We start from the raw sequence: 24,171 nt of genomic DNA on the forward strand, positions 1-24,171 counted from the left end.
AGAAGCAAAGTGGTAAAAGAAAGAAGGGGAGGAGCTAAAGTAAAGTGAAACATTGCACGGACACAAAACAAATCCAGACTATAAAAGAAGCCACACAAAATAAACCACAGGAAATGGTAAACATCAGAAGGGAACAGTTGGACACATGGAGGTTAACAACAGAGGAAAATCCTTGGGACACAGTGTGATAGAAGGCAAAGCAGCCTCACACACACGGTCTAAAACAGCAGTTCTCAACTGGTGGGTCGGGACCCAAAAGTGGGTCAAAATAAAGAAATATGCTACTTAATGTCTCTCATGTTGAACTTGTCTTTTATTTTGAAAGAAACTTTTCTTTTGACAGTCATGCTGTGAAATGCATGTTGCACAGGAAAATGTATAGATTTATGTTTAAAAAAGATTATAAGTGTTTTTAACAACTATTTTTGAAAAACTACATTTGGTTGGTTGAATTCTCCAAAAAAAAAAAAAGGAAAAAAAAGTGGGTCATGATTTAATGACCATGGCAAAATGTGGGTCCCAGGGTGAGACCAGTTGAGAAGCCCTGGTCTAGAGCACCTGAGGAAGGCCAAAGAGAGCTGAAATGTTGCGCAATAATGACCATTAAAGGCAAACCATGGCCACTTTTTATGAACCCCTCCCACCTTTGTCTGTATGGTAACTGTACAAATAGACACTTTCTTTTTCTCATTGTGTTTCCCAATCATGGAAGACCATTACCGCTAGTAAAAAATAAAGTAAATAATAAATAAAATAGGAAAAGTAAAATAATAAAATAATTATATATGATATGCAAAGTCATAATTATGAGATAGTATCTCATTGTTTTGTATACCTTTCGAAAATGTCATAGTATTTCTATTTTTTATTTCTATCATAATTTTTGGAAACTCCGTCCAATGATGCCCATATAAGAAATATCATGAGGTGAGACAGGCCCTGGACCAGCTGTGTGTGTGTGTGTGTGTGTGCGTGTGTGTGTGCGTGTGTGTGTGTGCGTGTGTGTGTGTGTGTGCGTGCGTGTGTGTGTGTGCGTGCGTGTGTGTGTGTGTGCGTGTGTGTGTGTGTGTGTGCGTGCGTGTGTGTGTGTGTGCGTGTGTGTGTGTGTGTGTGTGTGTGTGCGTGTGTGTGTGTGTGTGTGTGTGTGTGTGTGTGTGTGTGTGTGTGTGTGTGCGTGTGTGTGTGTGCGTGTGTGTGTGTGTGCGTGTGTGTGTGTGTGTGTGTGTGCAGCAGCAGCAGCAGCAGCAACACGTTCTTTCGGTGGAGATGCTTGGTTCATCTTTCTGAGCCTCTGAAGGACTTCATCCTTTCGGACTCTGAGATGAACTTAAAGTGGATTCTAAAACGATTCATTCTCACGTCCTTTTCACTCTCCCACCTGCTGTTCTTTGAGGGTGAGTAACTCACGCAGGTTGAAATTCATTCTACTGCAACAATTTAAACTCAATGACATGATATTATCGTTTCTTTCTGTACAAACACACATACTTTGAGGTCTGTGACTGCAAACTATCACTGAAAATGATTATAAACTGTAGCTGTAGATTATTTATGTATTTACTAAAATGAAAGTTAAACATGACGTGGTTTTGTGTTCAGGAGCTCAGAGCCTACTTTCACTGGCAGAGGGAAGAGCACAGAGGTAAGACACAGATATTACATCAATTATTACCAGAGATTATGTCCATTTTCAAACTTTACTTTGAAAAACAACAACATAAATAAAGAAAGAAATAAATGTCTTTGAATATCTAATATTTTATTTTTGCTTTCATTTGTGATTCAAAAGTCTTTGGAGAACAAAAAATAATTATATAATCATATATATATATATATATATATATATATATATATCCTCAATGTAATTATATTTCTACAAACTAAAAGACAAAATAAATACAAATGACTAAGAACAAAATATAAACGGTGCTAAGAACATTATTTTGACTTTTTGTCTTATAAGTTCATGATACTGGTGATTTCATCTGAGCTGATAAAACACATTGGTGATTGTTTGATCACATGATCAACATTCATGTCACAGTAATGATGAGTCTGAGCTTTAACACAGGAAACAACAAAGGCTTTGTGTGTTTTTATTGACATTCTGTATGTTTTCCTCTTTTGTGTCTTTTTTGTTGATCTTTTGTGACACTTTTTCCTTATGTGTGTCCTTTTGTGTGTTTTTGAAGTCCTTTTGTGTGTTGTTGGAGCTATTTTGTGTATTTGCAATCCTGTTTATCGTGTGAAGTCTTTTTTATTTTATTTTTCTTGTCTTTTTGTCAACTTTTCTGTATTATTGTGCTTTTTTCTCGTCATTTTTTAGTTTTTGGAGTAATTATTTGTATTTTTGAAGTTTTTCTCTGTATTCTTGTCTTTGTTTATTGTGTGAAGCAATTTTTTTAATATTTTTTGTTTTTGTTTTTCTTTCTTAAAGTATGTTTTTAAGTCACTTTATATATTTTTCAAGTAACGTTGTGTGTTTTGGAAGTCATTATGTATATTCCTGTTGTTTTAGTGTTTTATGAGTCATTGAAACAAATATTTTTGTAGTCCTTTAGTATATTTTTCTGTCTCCTTAATGTTTGTTTTTGAAGTCATTTCGTGTATTTTTCCAGTCATTTTGTGTGTTTTGCTAGGCATTGTGTTTTTGTTGTCATTTTCCTTTAGTCCTTTTGTGTATATTTTTCTGAATTATTGTGTTTTTGATGTTTGATGCGCCGCAAAAGGCTGCCCCGGTGTGTTGATGTGTCTTCTTTCACTGCAACTACCAAGTCAAATTCCTCGTATTGTTCTAAACTGTACCTGGTCAATAAACGCTGATTCTGATTCTGATTCTGATTCTGATTTTGTGTGATTTTCAAGTAATTTTGTATGTTTTGAACGTCCTTACGTGTATTCATCATTTTTTAATATGTTTGTTGTTCTTTTGTGTAATTTTGAAACCATTTTGTGTGTTTCTTTTTGGGGCAGAATAAATTTAGGCCGTGGTTGTGGCCCCCGGGTCACTAGTTGAGCCTCAGATAAACATCAATTATGTCCAATTTTAGTCCTTTAGACCATTGTCTATTGATTGTTTGATGATGCTGTATCAGTAACAGAACAGTTGAGGAATTCCTGTACAGTGTGGGAAAAAAAAGGTGTGTGTGTGTCACCTGGTAAAGGATAGTCAGGAGTCTAAATTCTGGTGGTGTAAAGTGCACTTAAGGCTCCCCTCTGACTGTTTCTTGCCACTAATGTGTGTGTTTGTGTGTGCAGACGGGCTAATGCACTTCGGAGGAAACGGGATCTCCTTGGGGAGCAGGTTGGTACACCTAAGAGAACCAAAGGAGGTCACAGCACCCACATCACCCTGAGCACCACAAAGCTGTCTTTGTACACAATCACACACCCTCTTTCTCCCACTCAACCTCCTACAACTCTTACCTTATCACAGTATGATCGCCTGATCAACGTTCATGTCAGCATTTAGAATAATGACCAATCAGGGTTGGTCAGGGATTGTTTGTGTGTTTGTTGACATTTTGTATTCTTTCTCTCATTTTGCTATGAAGCTAGATATTTATATAATAATAATATAATTATAACAAAATTCATTTTGGTGGTTTTTGTTGTTGACTTGTGTGTTTTGCGATTCATTTTGATCATGTTTGGTGTCATAATGTGTTTTCTGGAGTCATTTTATGCATTTTTGCTGTTGTTTTGGGTATTTTTCTGTCATTTTGGGTATTTTTGGCGTCAATATTTACATTTATTTTCGAGGCGGCATAAAATGAGACTGAGTGCCCCCGGGCCACCTATTGCCAATGTCTGCAGTGAAGCTCAGTGATCCTTTAAAACTCTTTTTTAAGTGTTCATTGTAAGTTTATTGTTTTTCTAAGACATACAGGCCGGTCCTGTCCGAGGCTGCTCTGCCACGCCGAACTTTACACAACTACACAACAAGAGACGATTCTTCAGGTAAAACATTCTGTCTTTGGATTTATTGTTTATTTTAACAGAGTTTTTCATTTCTTTTGCAGAGTACTGTAGCTGCCTCAATGGTGGCTGGTGTCAGGAGGACGGCACGTGTGACTGCGCCCAGTTCCAGGCACTGGGAGAGCGCTGTCAGATCAGTGAGTGACCAACAGCTTTAATAATAAGGTCTCTTTAATGCTAGATTCCAGTTACACGTTCATTTCAGAGTCTCCCGTCCTTCAACAAGCATTAATTACACCTGCACACATTCATTATCAGACTCTCCTTTTCTCGCTCTCACTTTGTTGATTCACTCGGACCCTCTCTCTCTCTCCATCTCACGTCCACGTTGGTTCTCTCCCTGCAGGCAGATATAAAGTCACATGTGCTGAGATAAGAGGGCAAGAACTGAGTGATGGAGGCTCGTTTTTCACTCTGTCTGCTCCTAATAATGAAAAAATACTGGACCTTTGGTTTTTTTAATAGTTGTTTTGTGTGTTTTGCAAGTAATTATGAGCGTGTTTGCTGTCATATTGTGTTTCTGGAGTCATTTTTGTGTATTTCTGTAGTCGTTACGTGTATTTTTTATGTCATTTTGTGTATTTTTGGAGTCATTTTGCATATGTTTGTTGTTGTGTTGTATATTTTTTTGTAACGTTGTATATTTTCTCTAATTGTGCGCGTTTTTTTGATGGTTTGTATTTTTGGATTCATTTTGTGTAATTTTGTTTTGTGTGTTGTTTTGTAAGTAATTTTGAGCATGTTTATTGTCATATTGTATATCTGGATTTTTTTTATTGTCGTAATGTTTGTTTTTGGAGTAGTTTTGTGTACTTCTATTGTCATTTTTAAATTTTTTGTGTATTTTCACACATTCATTATTAGACTCTCCTTTTCTCTCTCTCTCTCTCTCTCTCTCTCTCTCTCTCTCTCTTTCGCTCCATCTCACATCCACGTTGGTTCTCTCTCTGCAGGCAGATATAAACTCACTTGTGCTGAGATAAGAGGGTGAGAGCTGAGTGATGGAGGCTCGTTTTTCACTCTATCTGCTTTTCAGATCTGATTGCAAACATATTTTTAATTTCAATGAAGCTTTCTTTTGTGGACACACATGTTGGAGCTTTGAAACCTGTTCAGAGGCTGTAAGTGACACCACAATTTAAACAAATGGATCTTTGACGACACAAAGAAATGCCTTATTAACACAAAATGAATTCATTAGAGTTAGAAACGACATGTCCTGAAGTCATCACTCCTTCATACACAAATAGTCTGGTCTGTTAGGGGGATTTTAGGGAGGGATTGTGCAAATTTGCAAATCCAACACACTTGTAGTTTTTGACCTGCTGAATTCAAATCAGCCGGGAGCCATAGCCAATTCTCAACGGGGTCACAATATTGCTCAGTTCAAAATGGTGACCACTCAAAGTCAGGTTTTTTTTTTTACTTGTCAACGAAAAGTCACACAATTAAAATTAAAAACACTTTTCTCAGGTTTTGGACCTCAAAGATTCTAAATAAGATGCCTATTTAACAGTAACCTTGACTGGCTTCGCCATATTGAAAAATCCAATACGTGGTTGATGGTGTATATTAGGGTTATAAGCAGTGACGTGCAGTCAGGGTAGGCAAGGTAGGCAGTGCCTACCCAAGGGTGAATTGATATTTTGATTATTTGTTTTAATTATAATATAATTATAAATTATTTATTTTTCCATTTCCAATAGCCTACAGTACCTATAAGTTTGAAAGTGTCCGCATTTTGTGTGTTTCATAGCCCATATTACTAAACAGCACTATTTCCTGGAACAGCTGCACAGTGTCACTCTGCTGTAAGGCAGAGGGAGGCCACGCCCCCTCTCAAAACACGTTGCTCCTCTGCCTCCATTCCCATAGCGTGTTTTTACGTGTTTGCGCATGCACAGTCAGGTCCCCAAGATGACAACCATCGTAGAGAGCTGCCGTTGGACATAACCGCGCTATGCTAAATGCTATACGTAAGTTCACAGTACATTAGTGAATCGATGCCATGTGACCGCTGCTGCTACGTTCTCTAGCTAGTGGGCGGGACAACACTCCAGGCAGGATGACAGCACCAGAGATGATAGAGAAACTTTTTTTTGAGGAAAAACGACAGCTTTTAAAAGATGGAGACCAACACCTGAGTTACCAGAGCTTCAGCAAAGGTAAGGTCAGAAAATGTTTCATACTTTTCACAGTGAATGGTACAAATGAAGGATTGGCTTTGTGGATGTTCCTCACTGAGGATGTTCCGAGTTGTTGTTGTCATTTTCTATGTGTTTCCAACACAAACAACAGATGTGCTGCCGTGTCATGAGATATATCTTGTTGGGAGAGTATGGAGGCTATATTAAATAATTGTTTATGTTTCTTTAATGGTGTTTATGATGTTGATTTTGTTAGATGGCTAAACACTTGTTCATGTGGATCTTTTTTTTTCTTATTATGAATTTTATATTTTGATAAGCGCATTGAGATGACTTTGTTGTAAATTGCTTAATACATATAAAGTTGATTCGAATTGAATTAACACTTGCCAGCAGAAACATATGAAATTGTCATTGGTGCAACGTGCCTACCCAACCCTAGTGGTCACGGCACGTCACTGGTTATAAGGAGGGGTTAAGGTTAGGCCAGGGAAGAAAGGGTTAGGGGTGGGGGTTTAAGTTCAGGGGTAGAAAAAAGGGGGAGGGAGTGGTTAGGGAAGGGGGTTTGGGTAAGGGGTAGTGGGAAGGGTTCGAGCCAGGGAAGAATAGGGTTAGAAATCGGATTACTGATGTCCCGATCCGATATCAAGATTGGGATCGGACGCCGGGTTTTTTTAAGATCGGCGTGGATTGGATTTGGTCACCAAATCAGGCCGATGCAGTTTCCTGGTTCCGCTTTGCTACATCTTTATGGCAGCGGCGCGCTTTACATTTGCAGTAAATTGTGTAAATTGTAACAAGCAATGGCAACATGTCTGCAGTGTGGGAGTACTTTCTTCTTGGAAATGCTGAAAGTGCTACAGCAACTTGTAGGATTTGTAATGTAGATGTTGTGCGAGGTGGTACATGCAGGACAAAGTTTAATACTTCCAACTTGATTCGTCACTTGGAAAAGTACCACTGGATGACAAATACACCGCTACAGCAAAGCCAAAACAACAGACGCTGGTGGAAGCTTTTCAATGGCGAGACAAGCTACCTCGACATCAGTGGCTTTTAGTGAAAAAAACTGTGCTAATTCTTACTCCTTTTAAGGAGCTCACAAAAGTAGTGAGTACAAAACTACAACATGTGCTGATGTGATTCCTGCAATCCCATTGTTGAAGCGTGTTCTTTGCCCGAGAGGACAGCAGTGATCAAGGAATAAAAACTATGAAAAGCACGCTGTTGGAGGCAGTCAACAGACGCTTCTCTAATGTTGAAATGGATTCCCTCTACTACATCGCAACATTGGTTGATCCGAGATATAAAGACAGGCAAGTCCAAAGTTTACTTATTTTGCAATCATGTAATATTTGCAAATATGATAATATTAAGGTAATATTACTTTTATTTTGTTAATAATGTACATCCATTATTAATATCTTTTTTCTCAGATAATTCAAGTGTCCAGACAGCCAGTGGCTTGTGAAAGATGCTTTTACCAAAACAGTAAAGAAGAATGAGGTCAGGAATGACACGCAGGAGGAAGAGTCAGTGAGAAAGGTCTCACGTAAAAGCCAAGCAAGCAGGAGCCTCTGGAGCGTCTTCCATGAGATCTTAGAAGAGAGTGAAGTTGAGACCAGATCTGCCACCACATCCTCTGCATTTGCAGAGGTGCAGAACTACCTCTCAGAACAAACCATCCCAAGGTCAGTCAGTCGTCAAGACTACTGGAGGGCCCATGCTACACGGAGTCCCTCACTGGCTGCTTCTGCAACTAAACATATCATTGCTCAATGTACAAGCGTGGACATGGAGAGACTTTTCAGCGTTACTTCAACTATTATGGTCGAGAAGAGAAACCGCTTATCTGCTGAGTCAGCAGAGGAGCTTGTGTTCATCAAAAATAACTTTCACTTAATGGTTTGAAGGATTAAGTTGAAATGAGTTTTCACTTAACCCATGCAGTTCACCTCACATACAATGTGATTGACAGTGTTTCAGTTTGTTCAAATGTTACTAATAGTTTTATTATTTGTATGGTGATGTGTTTTGAAGTTCACCACCAGCACTTTTAAAGAGAACAATATATTTTTGAATATATAACTCGTAATCTATATAATTTAAGTTTGTAACTTCATTACATTATTTATTCATTTTATGCAAAAGCCAAGTTACGTTTCATATGGAAGATTAAAGTTGGCTCAAAGTCAGGATTGAGAAGTTATAAAAGCCAAAAAATGTTGTTGGTTATGTTTTATAAACATAAACTTGAATAAAAAAAAAAACATTTGAAGTTTTTATCTGGTTGCATTTAGTTTTGTGTTTTTATGTGTTATAAAAATAAATATGTCCAATCGGTATTGGCACAGGATCGGAATTGGGAAAATTTAAATCCTAAAAATTGGAATCGGACCGGGAGCCTTAAAATCCATATTGGGGACATCACTAGTTAGGATTGGGGTAATTAGTTAGGGTCAGGTTAGGGTTTATGTGGCAGTGTTTGTTTTTTTAGGGAAAAATCTTAATCGACCACGCACAGAGAGTCCAGGGTCCTCAGTCAGTCTTCCGGGTTGTATTCCAAGGGAAGGCAGAAATAAAGTGGGAAAGGCTTGTTGCGGGACACCTCCGGGAATTCTCATTTCTTAATTGTGGAGGACAGAGGTTTCTCCAAAGAGCACCTACCACTACTCCAACCATAGTACTGTCCTGGCCGGTGGTGCGGGATAGCTCCGATAGTGACATGTGGTGATTTAAAATTGCTATTATCTGTTTGGAATTCGTTTTGTAAGATTTGGGAATTATGTTGTTTGGTGTAAAATTAGATTTTGGTTTTCATATTATTTCTGTGGGTTTTGTAGAATTGAGTCCGTAATGTATTTGTGTTAAGTGGATATTTTAGTCAGGTATCTGTTAACTTACGTATTGGAACCACGCACAAAGAGGGTCCAGGGTCCCTTACCATCTCTTGTCTATATTTGTGTTGACTATTCCATCTGCGGTGCTATCTGTGTCTGTAGGGCCAGGTAGCTCCGATGGTGATTTGTGGATCAGGCAACACAGTATATTTAATTTTTTGGAATTATTTTAGCCTGGTAATTCTTGCCTTTTGTGAAGACACATCATTAGTAGTGGACCTTCGGATCAACGGATCAGGTTGGGGTTTGGGGTTAGGATGATGAAGAGTTAGTGTAACAAACAACACCTAATGACAGCCTTCATGGCACCTTGTTCATGCTAATAACAGGTGTCATGTCATAATAATTACAGCGTAATGTCAGCCTTATGTATGAAACTACAAGTAAAGTGTAACTTATTTAACATTGAATATTTAGGACCAAAAATGACTTTATTTTACCTTGATCTGGGATGTCAGTCTTCTATGTAAAATAAAAACATTTGTGGCCGTAAATGTTAAATATTCAACGGTGGCAATATTGGATTTTCTAATATGGCAACGCCAGTCAAGCTTACTGTCAAATAGGCATAATTTTTAAAATCCCTGATGTCCAAAACGTGAGAAAGGTGTTTTTAATTTGAATTACTGTATGTGACTTTTGGTTGGCTTGTAACAGAAAAACCTGTTTTTGGGTGGCCGCCATTTTGAACTGAGCAATATGGCAGATTTGAATTCAGCAGGTCAAAAACTATCAGTGTGCAGAAGTGTAAAAATTACTGATGTATCCAAAGTACTGTTACTTGATTGAATTGTACTCAAATCCAATTACAAGTAAGTCATACATAAAATACTCAAGTACAAGTAAAAAGTAGCTCAATTAAATAGTACACAAAGTAAAACTTACTAGTTACTTTCACCCCCCACATTTATTTTGTGTAATAAATCTTGCCACGGTTCCATTGCATACAGTAAACATCTCATTTAAAAAATAAAAGGTTTGTCAAAATGTACAATAATAATAATAATAATAATAATAATAATGCATTGGATTTTATATAGTGCTTTATCATAGACACTCAAAGGGCTTTACAGAATTAAGGCTTCATGTGTTACACAGTGCTTGTAGAATCTTCTGGTGATGCTCTAAGAAAATAAGCTCCATTCAACGCTGTTTTGGTGCTATTACGTTTAATCTGATTGATCGGCTATGATGTGATGCATTTGATTGTTGTTTGGTCATTTCATTTTTTGTAGTTTCTCTATGTCCGTTGATCATTTTAAAACAAAAAATAATAATTTACTCAGTAACGATTGGGTGTAGAAATGTAACAAATTACTTCTTTTAAAACGTACTAAAGTGCAAGTAAAATGACTGATTTAGAAATATACTGAGGAGTACCTATAAAAGCAAACTAATTAACGTGAGTACTTGTAATCCGTTACTTTCACCTCTTTAAGTGTGCCAAATTTCATTTCTGTAGACAAATTTGCACAATTCCTTTCCTAACAGACCAGACTAAAATGAACACGGCATATCCGTAGCTCTCAAACTCTGCCAAAGGTCCTGGGCATCTCTTTGGCATCTCCTTGGCATCAGTGGCGGGGATTTCCTCCAACAAAGAGCTTCTCTAGACTTCAGGTGTTCACTTCCCACCGACCAGTTCACTGCGAGTGAAGCTGCTGAAAGACGCAGGAATGATTTAGTGTCTGTTTCTGATTCCATTGATTCCTTTCATTATACAAGTGAAGTAATGACGCAAAACCAGCTCCCTGTCTCTCCTTCCAGTACCAAACCAGGGCCATGACAGAGATGGGATCTGCAGGTCATGGGGTCAGCACCACTTTGAAACCTTTGATGGATTGTACTTCTACTTCCCTGGAAGCTGCTCTTACATTTTGGCTCAGGATTGTCATTCAGCTTCACCACAGTACACAGTGTGGGTGAGTCGTGTAGGATGTGTGCACGTTTCACTTTCTGCTCACTATACTACATCACATAACCAACAAAGTGAATTTAATTTGCTGTATATCCCCAATGTGTAACAAAGTGGGTCGTGACCGAAAGGGGGTGCTGATGGGCAACTTTTACACTAACAAGTGATTGTTTGATTTGATCTGAGAGCCACTTTTTTAAAATCCATGCCAGCATTTAAAATAATGACCAATATAAACATTAACACAGGAAAAAAACAAATTGTTTGTTTGTGTTTGTGTTTAGGTTGTTTTTTGTTTTTTTTGTCATTTTGTGTGTTTTTGGAGTCGTTTTGTGTGTTTTCTGGAATATTGTATGAGTTTTTTTGGAGCCATTGTTTAATTTTGTATGTTGTTACATTGTTTATTTTTGTTGTCGCTTTGTATGTTTTTCTGATATTTTTGTTGTCTTTTTATGTGTTTTTGTTCTCCTTTTATGCTATTCTGTAATTTCTTTTCATTTTCTGTATTCCTAAGTAATTTTGTACATCTTGTGTAGTGATGTCCTGACACAACTTTTGCACTTCCGATACAATACCGATATTGCAGCCTTGGGTAATTACTTATAATGAAATGTTAATTTTATTTATGGAATTTATCTAATTGTTTTCAAGTAGTTTTGAAGTGTGTTTGTGATAAATGTTTGCCTGAATATGAACAACTCTTCACTTCTGTTTTATTATCATCTCAATTGATTCTGTCATGGCAGTAGTTTACGGAGGTTGTTTTTACTTATTGTCACCGTTGTTGCTTGTTTTTGTCTTTATTCTTCATTGTATTTGTTGTTTATGCAGCTTCACAACAGCCGAGTGTGTGAGGGGAGTGTGTACTCGTGTCCCAGAGCTCTCAGTCTGTTCTTCCCCAATGAGGAGGAGATCCATATATCTGGTTATCGAGTGCATCAAGGAGGTCGCAGGTGTGTGCAGATTGTGTTACATTCATTAACCCCGCCCACATCGCACCGTGTGGCTTTTCTAAGACGTTTTCTGTCTGTGCTAAACGTCAGGATGACTCTACCTCAGACGATGGGCGGCGTGTTTATCGAGCGACTGGCGGATTACCTGCTAGTGAAGAGCGTGTTTGGCTTCTCGTTGGCGTGGGACGGAAGCTCAGGTGTTTACCTGAAAATGAGTGAGGAGCACCAGGGTGCCCCATGTGGTCTGTGTGGGAACTTCAACCACCTCACAGGCGATGACCTCACCACGGCCCGAGGTCAGGTTGAAAGCTCTTATCGCCTCTGTCAACATTCACTTCACTGCAATGACTGTCATTATGCACTCAGCGTTCAGTTTGAAGGACAGATAAGTGCTTCAGAAAAGTCCAAATGATCTTCAGATCAACAGTAACATGAAATCTAACAACCCAGTCTCACTTCAAATTTTGTCCTCTGCACAATACGTAAACATCCGACTCAAACGCCTCTGAAATCGTACAAAAACTACTCTACCCAGTGTTTTCTATGTGGCATACATCAGGTCACGTGACCACCATGTCAGCTCGTTTGAGAAGGAGAAATCATGGCACACATTAGTTACGTTTTTGTAGTAAATTCTCTGTACATAGGTTGTGTAAGGCAGTGGTTTTCAACCTTTCCAGACCGCGACCCCCAAAATAAAGGTTCCAGAGACTGGGGACCTCCACTGTAGCTGAAGGTGGTTGAACACAGACATGAACATTGAAGAACAGTCATGTCAAATGACCAGTCACTAGAAAACACTGGGCAAAAGATGTCATTACACGCTTTCAGAGGCTTTTTTCGTAGGATGTCTACGCATTTCACATAGAACAAGCTTTGGAGTGAGACTGGGTTGAATGTGAACATTCTAAAGGTGTAGCTGTCAGAGTTTTTTACTTGTTTAAAACAGCTCCTCAACAGGTGTTGTAGTGATGCTGACCTGCTCTCTCGTCTGTTTCAGGCATTCGGACCGACGAGCCGGCGCTGTTCGCTAATAGCTGGGCTGTGGACCTGCCTCACGAGCGAGCCTGTCCCTCCGTGGATCTGGACTTTAATGGGCCCTGCCATTCTGAATCAGACATGGACGTAAGAAACATATAAACTGAATTTATTCAGGATGAACATTAGTAATTAGCAGCAACAAATGTAAATAAGGCCTCTGATGCACTCACTATATTTTTACCTATAAAATTGGAATGTTTGAATATCAGAGCCTCTCCATCAGTACAAGCATGTGATCACAGCTGTTGTTATAATGTGTCCTTTTTGTAAATTTGTGCAGGATGCCATCGAGAAGTGCAGCGCTCTCCTCTTCTTTCCTTTTCTGTCGTGTCATGAAAATATCGACCCCCATCCGTTTGTCGCCAGCTGTGTCTCTGACCTTTGTGTGTAAGTGTCGAAGCACGTTTATTAAAGCCATCCTCCACTGTTTTTTTTTTTTACAAATGTGGCCTAAAATCTTTGAAATATACTGATTAGTAGATCTAACAAAACACATTATGATGCACCATATTCATTTAATTCGCTTTTAAAAATGGGACTACTTTACAGTTTTAGAGCCTGTGTTCCTCCATCAAAAAAATAACGTAGATCATTTCACAGCTTTTAGCAGCAGAGAGTAACAGTAAACTTCAGGGTGGGAGTCTTTCTATTCTCAGGGTTTGTGTGTCTTTAACAGTCCTTGATTTACTCAGTAATTTTAGCCACTAGAGCGTGTTAGCGCACTGTTTAAGGGAGAGTAAAGGTCCCTTAAGAGAGCTCTTCTTCTTTGCTTTATTGTCAATTAAGAAGCCGCAGAGTTGGAACTGTCACCCCTTGCGGTCACTTATTTTTTTCGGGTCACAACTGTTTTTATCCTTATTCATTAAACAAAATAGGTTAACATTGACATTTTTCACTTTTCCTGGTAATTTAGAGCAATCAAAAGCAGCACAAGTTGTCATTTTGACTAAATAAGCTGCTGAATGATCTAAAAATCAGGCTGAATGCTTCACTCCAATAGAAAACAATGGGATATTTACAAGCAGTGGGGCCATGTGACATCATTAATCACGTGATTTCATGATGGAATCATTATGAGACAGCGATGCATGTTTTGTTTTTGCAATGAAATAAATTCATTTATGTTATTGCTTAATTGTGACCATCACCAGCCCTCCGTAAGGGAGAGTAAGAAACATTTTATTATAGGGAGGATATAAAAAAGGAGAGCAGTGTTACACCTAGGTGGAGGGGGAGGGGGAAGGGGAAAGGGAGCAGGGAGGAGAGATGCTAGGTAGGAAATAGAGAGGGTGGGGAAGGATAGATTATTTTACAGTGAAGTTGTAGTAGAACATATTGTGCTTATTATGTTGTGTAATCAAGCCAGTCTGGTGACAAGTGTGAAGCTTAGCTATAATGGTGGTGGCTGTGGACAGGGGGAATGAGTGAGTGGTAAAACCTAAAGCAGGTATTGGGGATCAACGTGTCTAAAGTTAAGCCCAGTGCGAGTTTTATCCCACATCCCAAGGCGTGCCAGTGCATCGTAGACCAGTGTATGTGCAAAAACCGCTACTGCAAACCCAGGAGCCGCCTCGGGCCCGCAGATGCAGCCAGGCCAACAGAAAGAGTGGGGGCCAAGGAGCCCCAGGCCACCCTCCCACGGCCGAGCAGCCCCCCACATGCCCTCAAGATCCCAGGCCAGCAGGGACCGAATCCCAGGCCAGAAGGCCCCAGAACGGAAGCAGCACCGAGAGCAGCCCCCCCAGGGACGACGACCACGCCAAGATGACGCTGCAAGTTGCCCCGCCGGCCCCCAGGCGCACCGACTAAGCACCCTAGAGTGCGCCAGATTGCCGTTTCTCAATGAGCCCCAGCCCCCCCTTTAAAAAGGAAATTAAATTAATATGGTGCATAACATTTTTTTTGTTAGACATAGATCTACTAATAAGTACATACTAAAGGTTTTAGGCCAGATTTGTAAAAACAGTGGAGGATCCCTTTAAGGGGTTAAAGAGATAAAGAGTTAATGTATGAGAAGAAGTCTCCAGTGCAACATGTTCTCATGTGTTTTTAGCTCAGATGATGAAGACACTTTTTGCAGAGCATTACTTGAGTACACGCGGGCCTGCTCACATGTTGGATATCCAGTCAGAGAGTGGAGAGACAGTTTCCCCTCCTGCAGTGAGTGATTTTAAACACATTGTCATCCCTTCTCTTATCTTCATATAATAATTGTGATGTGGTTGTAGATGACGGCTGTGACAACAGCTTCGTGTACAGAGACTGTATCAGTTGCTGTCCACCTACATGCACCTTTGAAAAAGAATGTCTGGGCACCAATCTTCACTGTCTGGACGGCTGCTATTGTCCTGATGGTACGGATACATCCAGCACTTTCACTGTGATGTAGTGTGAGTGTGACTCTGGTCCAAATCTCCTCCCTGCAGGCCTCATCCTGCAGAATGGAACATGCATCACCGTCTCTCAGTGTCCGTGTGTTTATCACGGAACATCATACATGCAAGGGCAAGTGCTGCACCAGGGCTGCAGTGTTTGGTGAGAGTTTTGATTTATATACAGTATGCCTTTATAAATGTATGTGTGCACAAGCACATACTATATCTATATATGCATTTATAGACATACGGACAATGGATATACAGTATATTTATACATTAATTTATAGATATATATGCTCAAAGGTGATATATTTATAAACTAAGTTATAGACATACAGTATATGCACAATTGGATATACACTGTATTTATATATGAATTTTGACATATATATGCACAATGCATATATATTAACATCTAAACCTAAACTAAGGGAATGGTCACATGATGTATAAACATTCTTTTTAAAGATTCAATTCTCATTGATCGACCTGATACTGTATGTGTTTTTAAAATCGTTTTGTGTATTGTTTTGTCACTTTATGTTCATAGAGTCATTGTATGTGTTTTTAGATTTATTTTGTGTATTTTTTGCTCATGTTTTTTGTTTGTGTTGTGATTTTGTGTATTTTTCTGTCAGTTTGTGATTATGAAGTTATTTTGTGTACATTTTGTGTATTTTTCTGTCATTTTGTGTATTTTTCTATCATTTTGTGCTCATGGAGTCATTTTGTATATATCTAGTATTTTTGTTATGTTTTTTTTTGTGTGATACTGAAGCCATTTTGTGTGTTTTTAGAATCATTTTATGTTACTGGAATTTTATATGTTTTTAGATTAATTTAATGTATTTGTCTGTCATTTTGTATTTATGGAGTCATTTTATGTATTTCTGTTTTGTGTGATTTTGGAATAATTTTGTGTGCTTTTAAGATTAATTTTATGTATTTTTCTATCATTTTGTGTCTTTTGTAGTCATTTAATGTCATTTTGTGATTTTGTGTGCTTTTGGTATCCTTTTATGTGTTTGTTTGGCGGGCCGCATGTGGTCCTCAGACCGCCAGTTGCCCACACCTGATCTAAACTAACTTCCTCTTTTCCAGCGTGTGCATGGGAGGCATTTGGAACTGCACAGAGAACAACTGCACAGGTACGAGTTGTCTGTGGGAGTTTACGGAGTGTAAAGTGTTGATGATTCACAATGATTCTCCTTCTGTCTTTTCACCATCAGCCGAGTGTTCTGTTGTCGGGGATTTGTTCATGACGTCGTTTGATGGTCGGATGTTCCTGCAGCCGGGGGCGTGTCGCTACATCCTGGCCAAGAGTCGCAGCAGCAAGTTCACCGTCACGCTGCAGTACAGCAGCTGTGCAGAGGTATATGGGGAGAGATTTGCCTCAAAAATATTTACAAATATATCCACATATTTTACATGTTTTTTCAGATTTTTACATGTGTTTTTAGATTTTCACATTTTTTAGATTTTCATGTGATTTTTAGATTTTCACGTGATTCTTTTTTAGACTTACAAGTTTTTCAGATTTTCAAGTTTTTTAGATTTTTACATGAGTTTTATCAGATTTTCATGGGTTTTAATATTTTTACATGTGATTTTTAGATTTTCATGTTTTTCAGATTTTCACATTTTTTTAGATTTTCACGTGTTTTATTAGATTTTCACATGTTTTTCAGATATTCATGAAACGTCATTGACACACAAATTACGCATGTGTAAAATCTGTAAAATACATGTGAAAATAGTGGATATATTTGTGAATATATTTGAGACAGATCTCTCCCCGTAGAGGTAGTGCACGTTCACATTGTCCTCAAAGTGCAGATCTAACTGATCTACGTCTACAAACAGCAACAGGTGTGCATCCAATCAGTGACTGTAGTGTTGGAGGAAGATGCGAGTCGACAGATCACGTTAACACGGGAAGGAGAGGTGATAATCGGGGTCAACCCGGCGCCTCTGCTTCCCTACGTCGACGGTAGGACCGTCAATCGCTAAGAACATTAGTTTAAAAGCTGGTCATTGATTTGATGTTTTTACTTTGTGTTGTGATAGATGTGGTGGAGGTGCGGAGGCTGACCTCCGTGTTCACACAGCTGAAAGCAGGGATTGGTTTAAAGCTGCGCTACGATGGTCGAGGGGGGCGTGTCTACCTACAGTTGGGCAGCCAATGGCGTGGACAGACGCTGGGCCTCTGTGGAACCTTTAATGGGAATCTGAGAGATGACTTCCTGTAAGCGCGAACCAATGAGCTCTAACCATGTGTGTTCAATACTTAATGTGTGTGTGTGTGTGTGTGTGTGTGTGTGTGTGTGTGTGTGTGTGTGTGTGTGTGTGTGTGTGTGTGTGTGTGTGTGTGTGTGTGTGTGCATGTAGTTCTCCAGCAGGAATGATTGAGGGAACACCACAGCTTCATGCCAACGCCTGGAGGGTTTCGTCTGCCTGCATCGTCCCACTGAACCTGCCATTGATAGACCCGTGTGATATGAACCCACACAATGGTAACACAAAGAAGAGTTTCACACATTTAATAACACTAGTGCAGTGCCCGTCGGAAGTATGTATTCATATAGTGGGAGGAGCTTAAGTAGAGTTGTCAATTATGGCCAAATGAATATGTGTTTGAAGGTTGGATGTACAAAGAGGTGTACATACTCTGTAGTGTTATAAAGGAGTTTTTTTGTGGGTGCAAAGTAAAATAGTGTGTGTGATTTCCCTGGTTTAATTCTATGGGACATGCGCATGATAAATGTGTTTGTTTTTTGGAGTCATGTGTATTTTTGTATCTTTTTTGGTGTAGTTTTGTGCATTTCTGTTGTCATGTTGTGTATTTTTTGTATAAATATTTAGTTTTGTGTATTTTGAGTCATTTTCATATGTATTTTTCTGTAATATATGTTTTTTGGAGTCATGTTGTGTGTTTTTGGAGCTTTTTGTATATTTTTGGGCATTGTTGTCATTTTGTGTACTTTTTGTATAAATATTGTTTAGTTTTTTGTTTTATTTTACTTATTTAGTATATTTTTATTTTTATTATAAATACCTTATGTGTGGTGAGGGCGTGTGGTGTGTGTGTGCTCCCATGAAATGTTTGAGACGCTGATAACCAAACTCCATAGCCATTGTAGCGCCAATCAGAAAAGTAACAAAACTGCGCAGAACAAAATGTAAAGCTCCAAACTACATGAGTGAGTAAGTAAATTAAAATATTATCTACAATTCGGCTGTCTTTTTAAAAAAACAAAAGTCATTGTTTACCTTCAAACCTAGTGGTGAGAGCTTTACTTTCATGCGCGGCACCACAGAGAATCTGCAGTTTTCCAGATGGAGTATTGAACGGGTTGAGTTCAATACTGACTATAGTGAAACACCGTGTTAGTGAGCAGTTACATGGACAGTTATATGGTTTAAACAATGAGAAACGTGTCTGCAAAAGACTCACCAGTGGCTGACGTTTTCAAATGATGTATTCAGAGAGCTCCCGTGTTTGAGACGCTGACGATAGCGTGGCACAATGATGGAAACGGAGGAGGAAGTGGAGTCTGTGAATCGTGATTTAAAGGAAGTTTGAGACCATGAGAATCATTTTAAATAACCATGAAATATTAACCTAAATAACTTTTAGCAGTATGAAAACGTTTTTAATATTGACCTTCTTTTCTTTTTTAAACCCAAACATACTGCGACACAGTGACGTCATGAACCTGGAACCGGAAGTAATGTGCTCAATACCGCGCTCATTACAGAGAGGGCCGTAATCTTAAAATGAACGTTTTGAACGTTTTGCAACACCAAATTACTCCAAAATAAAGGATGCACACACTCGGGGTATTTGGAATATAGTTCATAAAGTTTCAGGTCCAACAAACACCGCGTCAGGGAGAAATTTGCTCCACAAACACACACACACACACACACACACACACACACACACACGCACGCACTTACGCATGCAGGCAGACCTTCTTTACTGGATGATGTTTGCAAAACATTTGAATTTATCTCAAAAACTGAGATTGGTCGATTCATTCCCCTACTGGTATTGTAAATGTAATGGATGAACAATTTCCAACTATAAATTCAATGAAGTGCTTAGCTTGGTCACAATAAATCAATGCAAATTATTTTTTGTGACAGTTAATATTTTGAGGATTTTTCAAATGTCAGGCAGATGGTTTTCAAGTGCAGGCACATTATATTGTATAGTTTGTTGCTATTTTACTTTTCTTTTTGCTCATTTTGTGTCGGGTTGCTGTTAATTTGTGCATTTTGGAAGTCATCTTACTTGTGTAGCACATTTAATTGATAATGCAATTCAATATACTTTACATGATTAAAAATGGAAAGAAAAGTAGTCATCTGTGTTTTTCAGAGTCATTTTAAATATTTTTGTTGACATTTTTTATTATTTTTATTTTAATTTTTTTGTGTTTTTGTTGTTCTGTGTTTTTTTGGAGTCCTTTCTGTATTTTGTATGTTTTTGCTATTATTTGTGTTTTATATTTGTAGCAATGTTGTGTTTTTGGAGAAGATTTGTGTATTTTTTGTTCAATTTCTGTAATTTTGTTAATTTTCTTTAAGTTTGTATGTTTAATTGAGTAATTTTGTGTTTTTTTGCTGTTATTTTTGGAGCCATCTCAATGTTGTCTAGATGCAATATGTGTATTTTCAGATATTTGTCTTAATAACTGAATTTTTGACAGATGTTTGAAATCTGCCTTTTAAATGTTAACAGCTGCTGTCTTGCACACAAGTGACTGTATTAGTGAATTAGTGAAGCTACAGCTGACTTTTCCATGTGCTAATTAACTCAGTGACATAGAGCAGGTGTTCTCAACCTTGGGGTCAGGACCCCATTTGGGGAGACACTTTTTCTGCAAATACACCAAACTTGCCATATTTTAACTTATTTGAATCACTTTTTCAGGCCATATTCTTGCTCCTTTTAATGCATTTTTGCTACATTACTCCCATTTCTGCCACTTCTCCAACAAATTTCAATGCCTCTGCACGTTTTTCACTTTCAAGATATTTTCAGCACTTAAAATCCCTTTCCACCAGTTTTCCTACCTAATGTCACATATGTTGACCCATTATTGTCACTTTTAACCTCTTTTCAACATTTTTCATGCTTATTTTTGCCAATTTAATTCCATTCATTTCCTGCCAGGTTTAAAATAATTGTTCCTACTTCTAAGCCAATATTGACACTGACCATAAATGTGCTTATCACAGATTCATAGTACAATGGACCATCATTTTGTTGACTTTATGGATGGGCCCCAAAAAGCTCTCCCCTTTATTCCCCCTTATAGATGGCCCTGTCTGGGTTCAACCACCTTCAGTGCAGGTACAGTGGGGGTTCCACCTTTTTTCCATCTTCCTAAACTCAGTTGTTGCTAAGAATTGCCTAATTTTTTACTTAAATATCCTCGCCCCGACCATTGCTGTGCTTTAACTATAGTTTTAAAGTAGCACTAGTAGAGCTAGAGTTAGATTTATATTTTTAAACCTTGAGGATATTTTATCAGTCCATAGCATGAGAATAAGAAAATTATTAAATATATTCATATTTAAGATTGTGACTTAATCATTCTGTTTCGTCTTTGTTCCAGTTTATTACGCCTCTCAGTGCGAGGTGATTCTGGGAAGCGTGTTCACTTCCTGCCACAGCTTCATCAGTCCAAACGTCTACAGGCAGCAGTGCAGACACCAGGCGTGTCGCTGTGGCAGCGGCTGCCTGTGCACTGCACTCGCTCACTACACCTACCTGTGCTCCAAACACGGCGTGAACATTAACTTCAGGTCTCAGGTGTCAGAGTGCGGTATGTCCCTGTGTCTCTGAGCCTTTAAAAAGCCTCTCACTGCCTGTTGCCTAAGTTAAGTTTCTGTGTGTGTGGTGTGCACAGGAGTGGTATGTCTCGGCGGGATGCTGTACCACTCGTGTGTGAGGTCGTGCGGCCGTTCGTGTCGCTCTCTATCGAGCACTGAAGCGTGTACCCCTGATGATGATGATTGTACCGAGGGGTGCGACTGTCCAGATGGAAGCCTCTACGATGATCTGCGGCAGCGCTGCGTGCAACAGTAAGACTTAATGGATCCTCTACTGTTTTTACAAATCTAGCCTAAATTCTTTGAATTTTAGTAAATGAATTAGTCAATCTATGTCTAACAAAACACATTATTATGCTCCACATTAATGAAATACATTTTTAAAAGTAGGACTACTTTACAGTTTTAGAGCCTGTGTTCTATTGTTTTCTATTGGAGTGAAGCATCCAGCCTGCTTTTTAGATCATTTAGCAGCTTTGTAGGTCATTTACTGTAGCAGCTTTGCTACTTGTGCTACTTTGGGTTGCTCTAAAAAATCAGGAAAAGTTAGATGTCGATGTAAGTCTCTTTTGTTTACAGAGAGAGGATAAAAACTGTTGTGACCCAAAAATAAACTGTTCTAACTCTGAAGTTTGGTAGTATACAATGAAGCAGAGAAGAAGAGCTCACCTAAGAGACCTTTACTTCAAACAGTGCGCTGACATTTTCTAGTGGCTAAAGTTAGCAAGTAAATCACTGACTGTTGAAGGACTCTCACCCAAAAGGACTTCTATCTTCTGGGTTTGTGTGTCTTCAACAGTCGAATAAATTAGTGATGTCCCAATATGGATTTTAAGGCTCCCGATTCGATTCCGATTTTTGAGATTTAAAATTTCCCAGTTCCAATCCAATTCCGATCCGATTCCCATCCTGTGGACATATTTATTTTTATAACACATAAAAACACAAAATGAAAGCAACCAGAAGAAAACTTAAACGTTTTTTTATTCAACTTTATGTTTATAAAACATAACCAACAACATTTTTTGGCTTTTATAACTTCTCAATCCTGACTTTGAGCTGACTTTAATCTTCCATATAAAACATAACTTGGCTTTTGCATAAAATAAATAAATAATGTAATAAAGTTACAAACTTAAACTATATATCTTATGTGTTATCAGTGACGTGCCGTGACCACTAGGGTTGGGTAGGCACGTTGCAAATCGAGACCACCAATGACAATTTCATGTTTCTGCTGTCAAGTGTTAATTCAATTCAAATACATTTTATTTGTATAAAGCAATTTCCAACAAAGTCATTGCAATGCGCTTATCAAAATATAAAATTCATAATAAGAAAGAGAAAATCCAATAAAATCCACATGAACAAGTGTTTAGCCATCTAACAAAATGAATATCATTAACACCATTAAAGAAACATAAACAATTATTTAATATAGCCTCCATACTCTCCCAACAAGATATATCTCATGACACGACAGCACATCTGTTGTTTGTGTTGGAAACACATAGAAAATGACAACAACTCAGAACATCCTCAGTGAGGAACATCCACAAAGCCAATCCTTCCTTTTGTACCATTCACTGTAGAAAGTACCAACAATGTTCTGACCTTACCTTTGCTGAAAGTCTGGTAACTCAGGTGTTGGTCTCCCATCTTTTAAAAGCTGTCGTTTTTCTTCAAAAAAAAGTTTCTCTATCATCTCTGGCGCTGTCATCCTGCCTGTAGTGTTATCCCGCCCACTAGCTAGAGAGCGTAGCAGCAGCGGTCACGTGGCATCTATTCACTAATGTACTGTGAACTTAGGTATTAGCATAGCACGGTTACGTCCAAAAGCAGCTCCCTATGCTGCCGTTGCACTTAAATGGTTGTCATCTTGGGGACCTGACTGCGCATGCGCAAACACGTAAAACCACGCAATGGGAACAGAGGCAGAGGAGCAACGTGTCTTTGGGAGGGGGCGTGGCCTCCCTCTGCCTTACAGCGGAGTGAAAAAAAAAAAGACTGTGCAGCTGTTCCAGGAAATAGCGCTGTACCTTGCCTACCCAGAGGGCACATCACTGTGAGTTATATATTTAAAAATATATTGTTCTCTTTAAAAGTGCTGGTGCTGAACTTCAAAACACTTGTTAATAACAAAATAAAAGTAATATTGCATTAACTCATTCAGTGCCAGCCATTTTGAGATTTTCTACCCCCCTTAGTGCCGCCGTTTTTTGAGCATTTTGACTGATTTTTAAAGATCCACAGAATATTTTCTACTATGACTATCTGAAATCTGACACCGTATTCTGAAAGACTGAAGCCTCTACTTTCTTAAAAAAAAAAAAGAATTTGTTTCTGGCTTGTTACGTTCTTTTGTAATCAGCCGTTGAATAGAGCAAGTTTTACACAAATCTTCAGTGTCAGAGCAAAAAGCAGAGAAAACAGGCTTTTTCTAAAAAAAAAACCCTGTCAGTGACTTTAAAGCTTTTTTTTTTTTTGCTTTAGTGACAACTCTAACATCTGAACATTGTTTCCTTATATAAAACAAAACAAAAAAAACACTGAGACAGGGCTTTTGATGGCAAAATTATTATTATTTATCTATCTGGTTCAGAGTTGAAAGGATTTCTTACTGTATTTTGGCGTTCCTCCAAGTTTCTCTCCCGTCAGTCTGCACACACGCAACTTCCTCTTCCTGCCGGACATGCAGAGTCTCACTGCGTTCCCCGTTTTTTTTTTTGTTTTATCTCACCATCGCCACACTATCCATGAGTTCCACACATGCTCTGGTCGAGTGTGCGCTGTTGTGCGCTGCTGGGAACGTCAATTCTGTACGTAGCGCCATTTTCTGTCTCATAAATGCCTTTCCTTCTCTCCCTCTGAGCTCTGCTGAGCATGGATGATCTCTCATCCAAAGGTGCGTCGCGACCTCCTACGTGCCACCTATTATTTTGCTATCTGGCTCACAGACCCCCCTCCTCCCGACACACAGCAATCACCCGTTTAGCCCTGTTAGTTGATGGTTTT

General features: G+C 38.7%; 1 protein-coding gene across 3 annotated transcripts in view; it reads left to right on the top strand.

Annotated features, from left to right (window-relative positions):
- The first annotated feature begins 1,235 nt into the window (after positions 1–1,235).
- The window catches only part of otogl (otogelin-like), a 93,357-nt gene continuing 70,421 nt past the window's right edge, over positions 1,236–24,171 (top strand). For all 3 annotated transcript variants that reach the window (XM_028450720.1, XM_028450721.1, XM_028450722.1), the window contains exons 1-20: positions 1,236–1,394; positions 1,600–1,642; positions 3,259–3,304; positions 3,882–3,960; positions 4,023–4,115; positions 10,793–10,947; positions 11,772–11,893; positions 11,984–12,189; positions 12,894–13,018; positions 13,215–13,321; positions 14,988–15,094; positions 15,163–15,288; positions 15,361–15,469; positions 16,414–16,460; positions 16,542–16,684; positions 17,176–17,302; positions 17,380–17,557; positions 17,701–17,825; positions 20,940–21,149; positions 21,234–21,408. In XM_028450720.1, the coding sequence (XP_028306521.1) occupies positions 1,322–1,394; positions 1,600–1,642; positions 3,259–3,304; positions 3,882–3,960; positions 4,023–4,115; positions 10,793–10,947; positions 11,772–11,893; positions 11,984–12,189; positions 12,894–13,018; positions 13,215–13,321; positions 14,988–15,094; positions 15,163–15,288; positions 15,361–15,469; positions 16,414–16,460; positions 16,542–16,684; positions 17,176–17,302; positions 17,380–17,557; positions 17,701–17,825; positions 20,940–21,149; positions 21,234–21,408 (2,396 nt within the window). In that variant the 5' untranslated portion in view covers positions 1,236–1,321. The remainder of the gene's footprint in view (positions 1,395–1,599; positions 1,643–3,258; positions 3,305–3,881; positions 3,961–4,022; positions 4,116–10,792; positions 10,948–11,771; positions 11,894–11,983; positions 12,190–12,893; positions 13,019–13,214; positions 13,322–14,987; positions 15,095–15,162; positions 15,289–15,360; positions 15,470–16,413; positions 16,461–16,541; positions 16,685–17,175; positions 17,303–17,379; positions 17,558–17,700; positions 17,826–20,939; positions 21,150–21,233; positions 21,409–24,171) is intronic.

Source organism: Gouania willdenowi, chromosome 6 (assembly GCF_900634775.1).
Source record: "Gouania willdenowi chromosome 6, fGouWil2.1, whole genome shotgun sequence".
Classification (NCBI taxonomy): Eukaryota; Metazoa; Chordata; class Actinopteri; order Blenniiformes; family Gobiesocidae; genus Gouania; species Gouania willdenowi.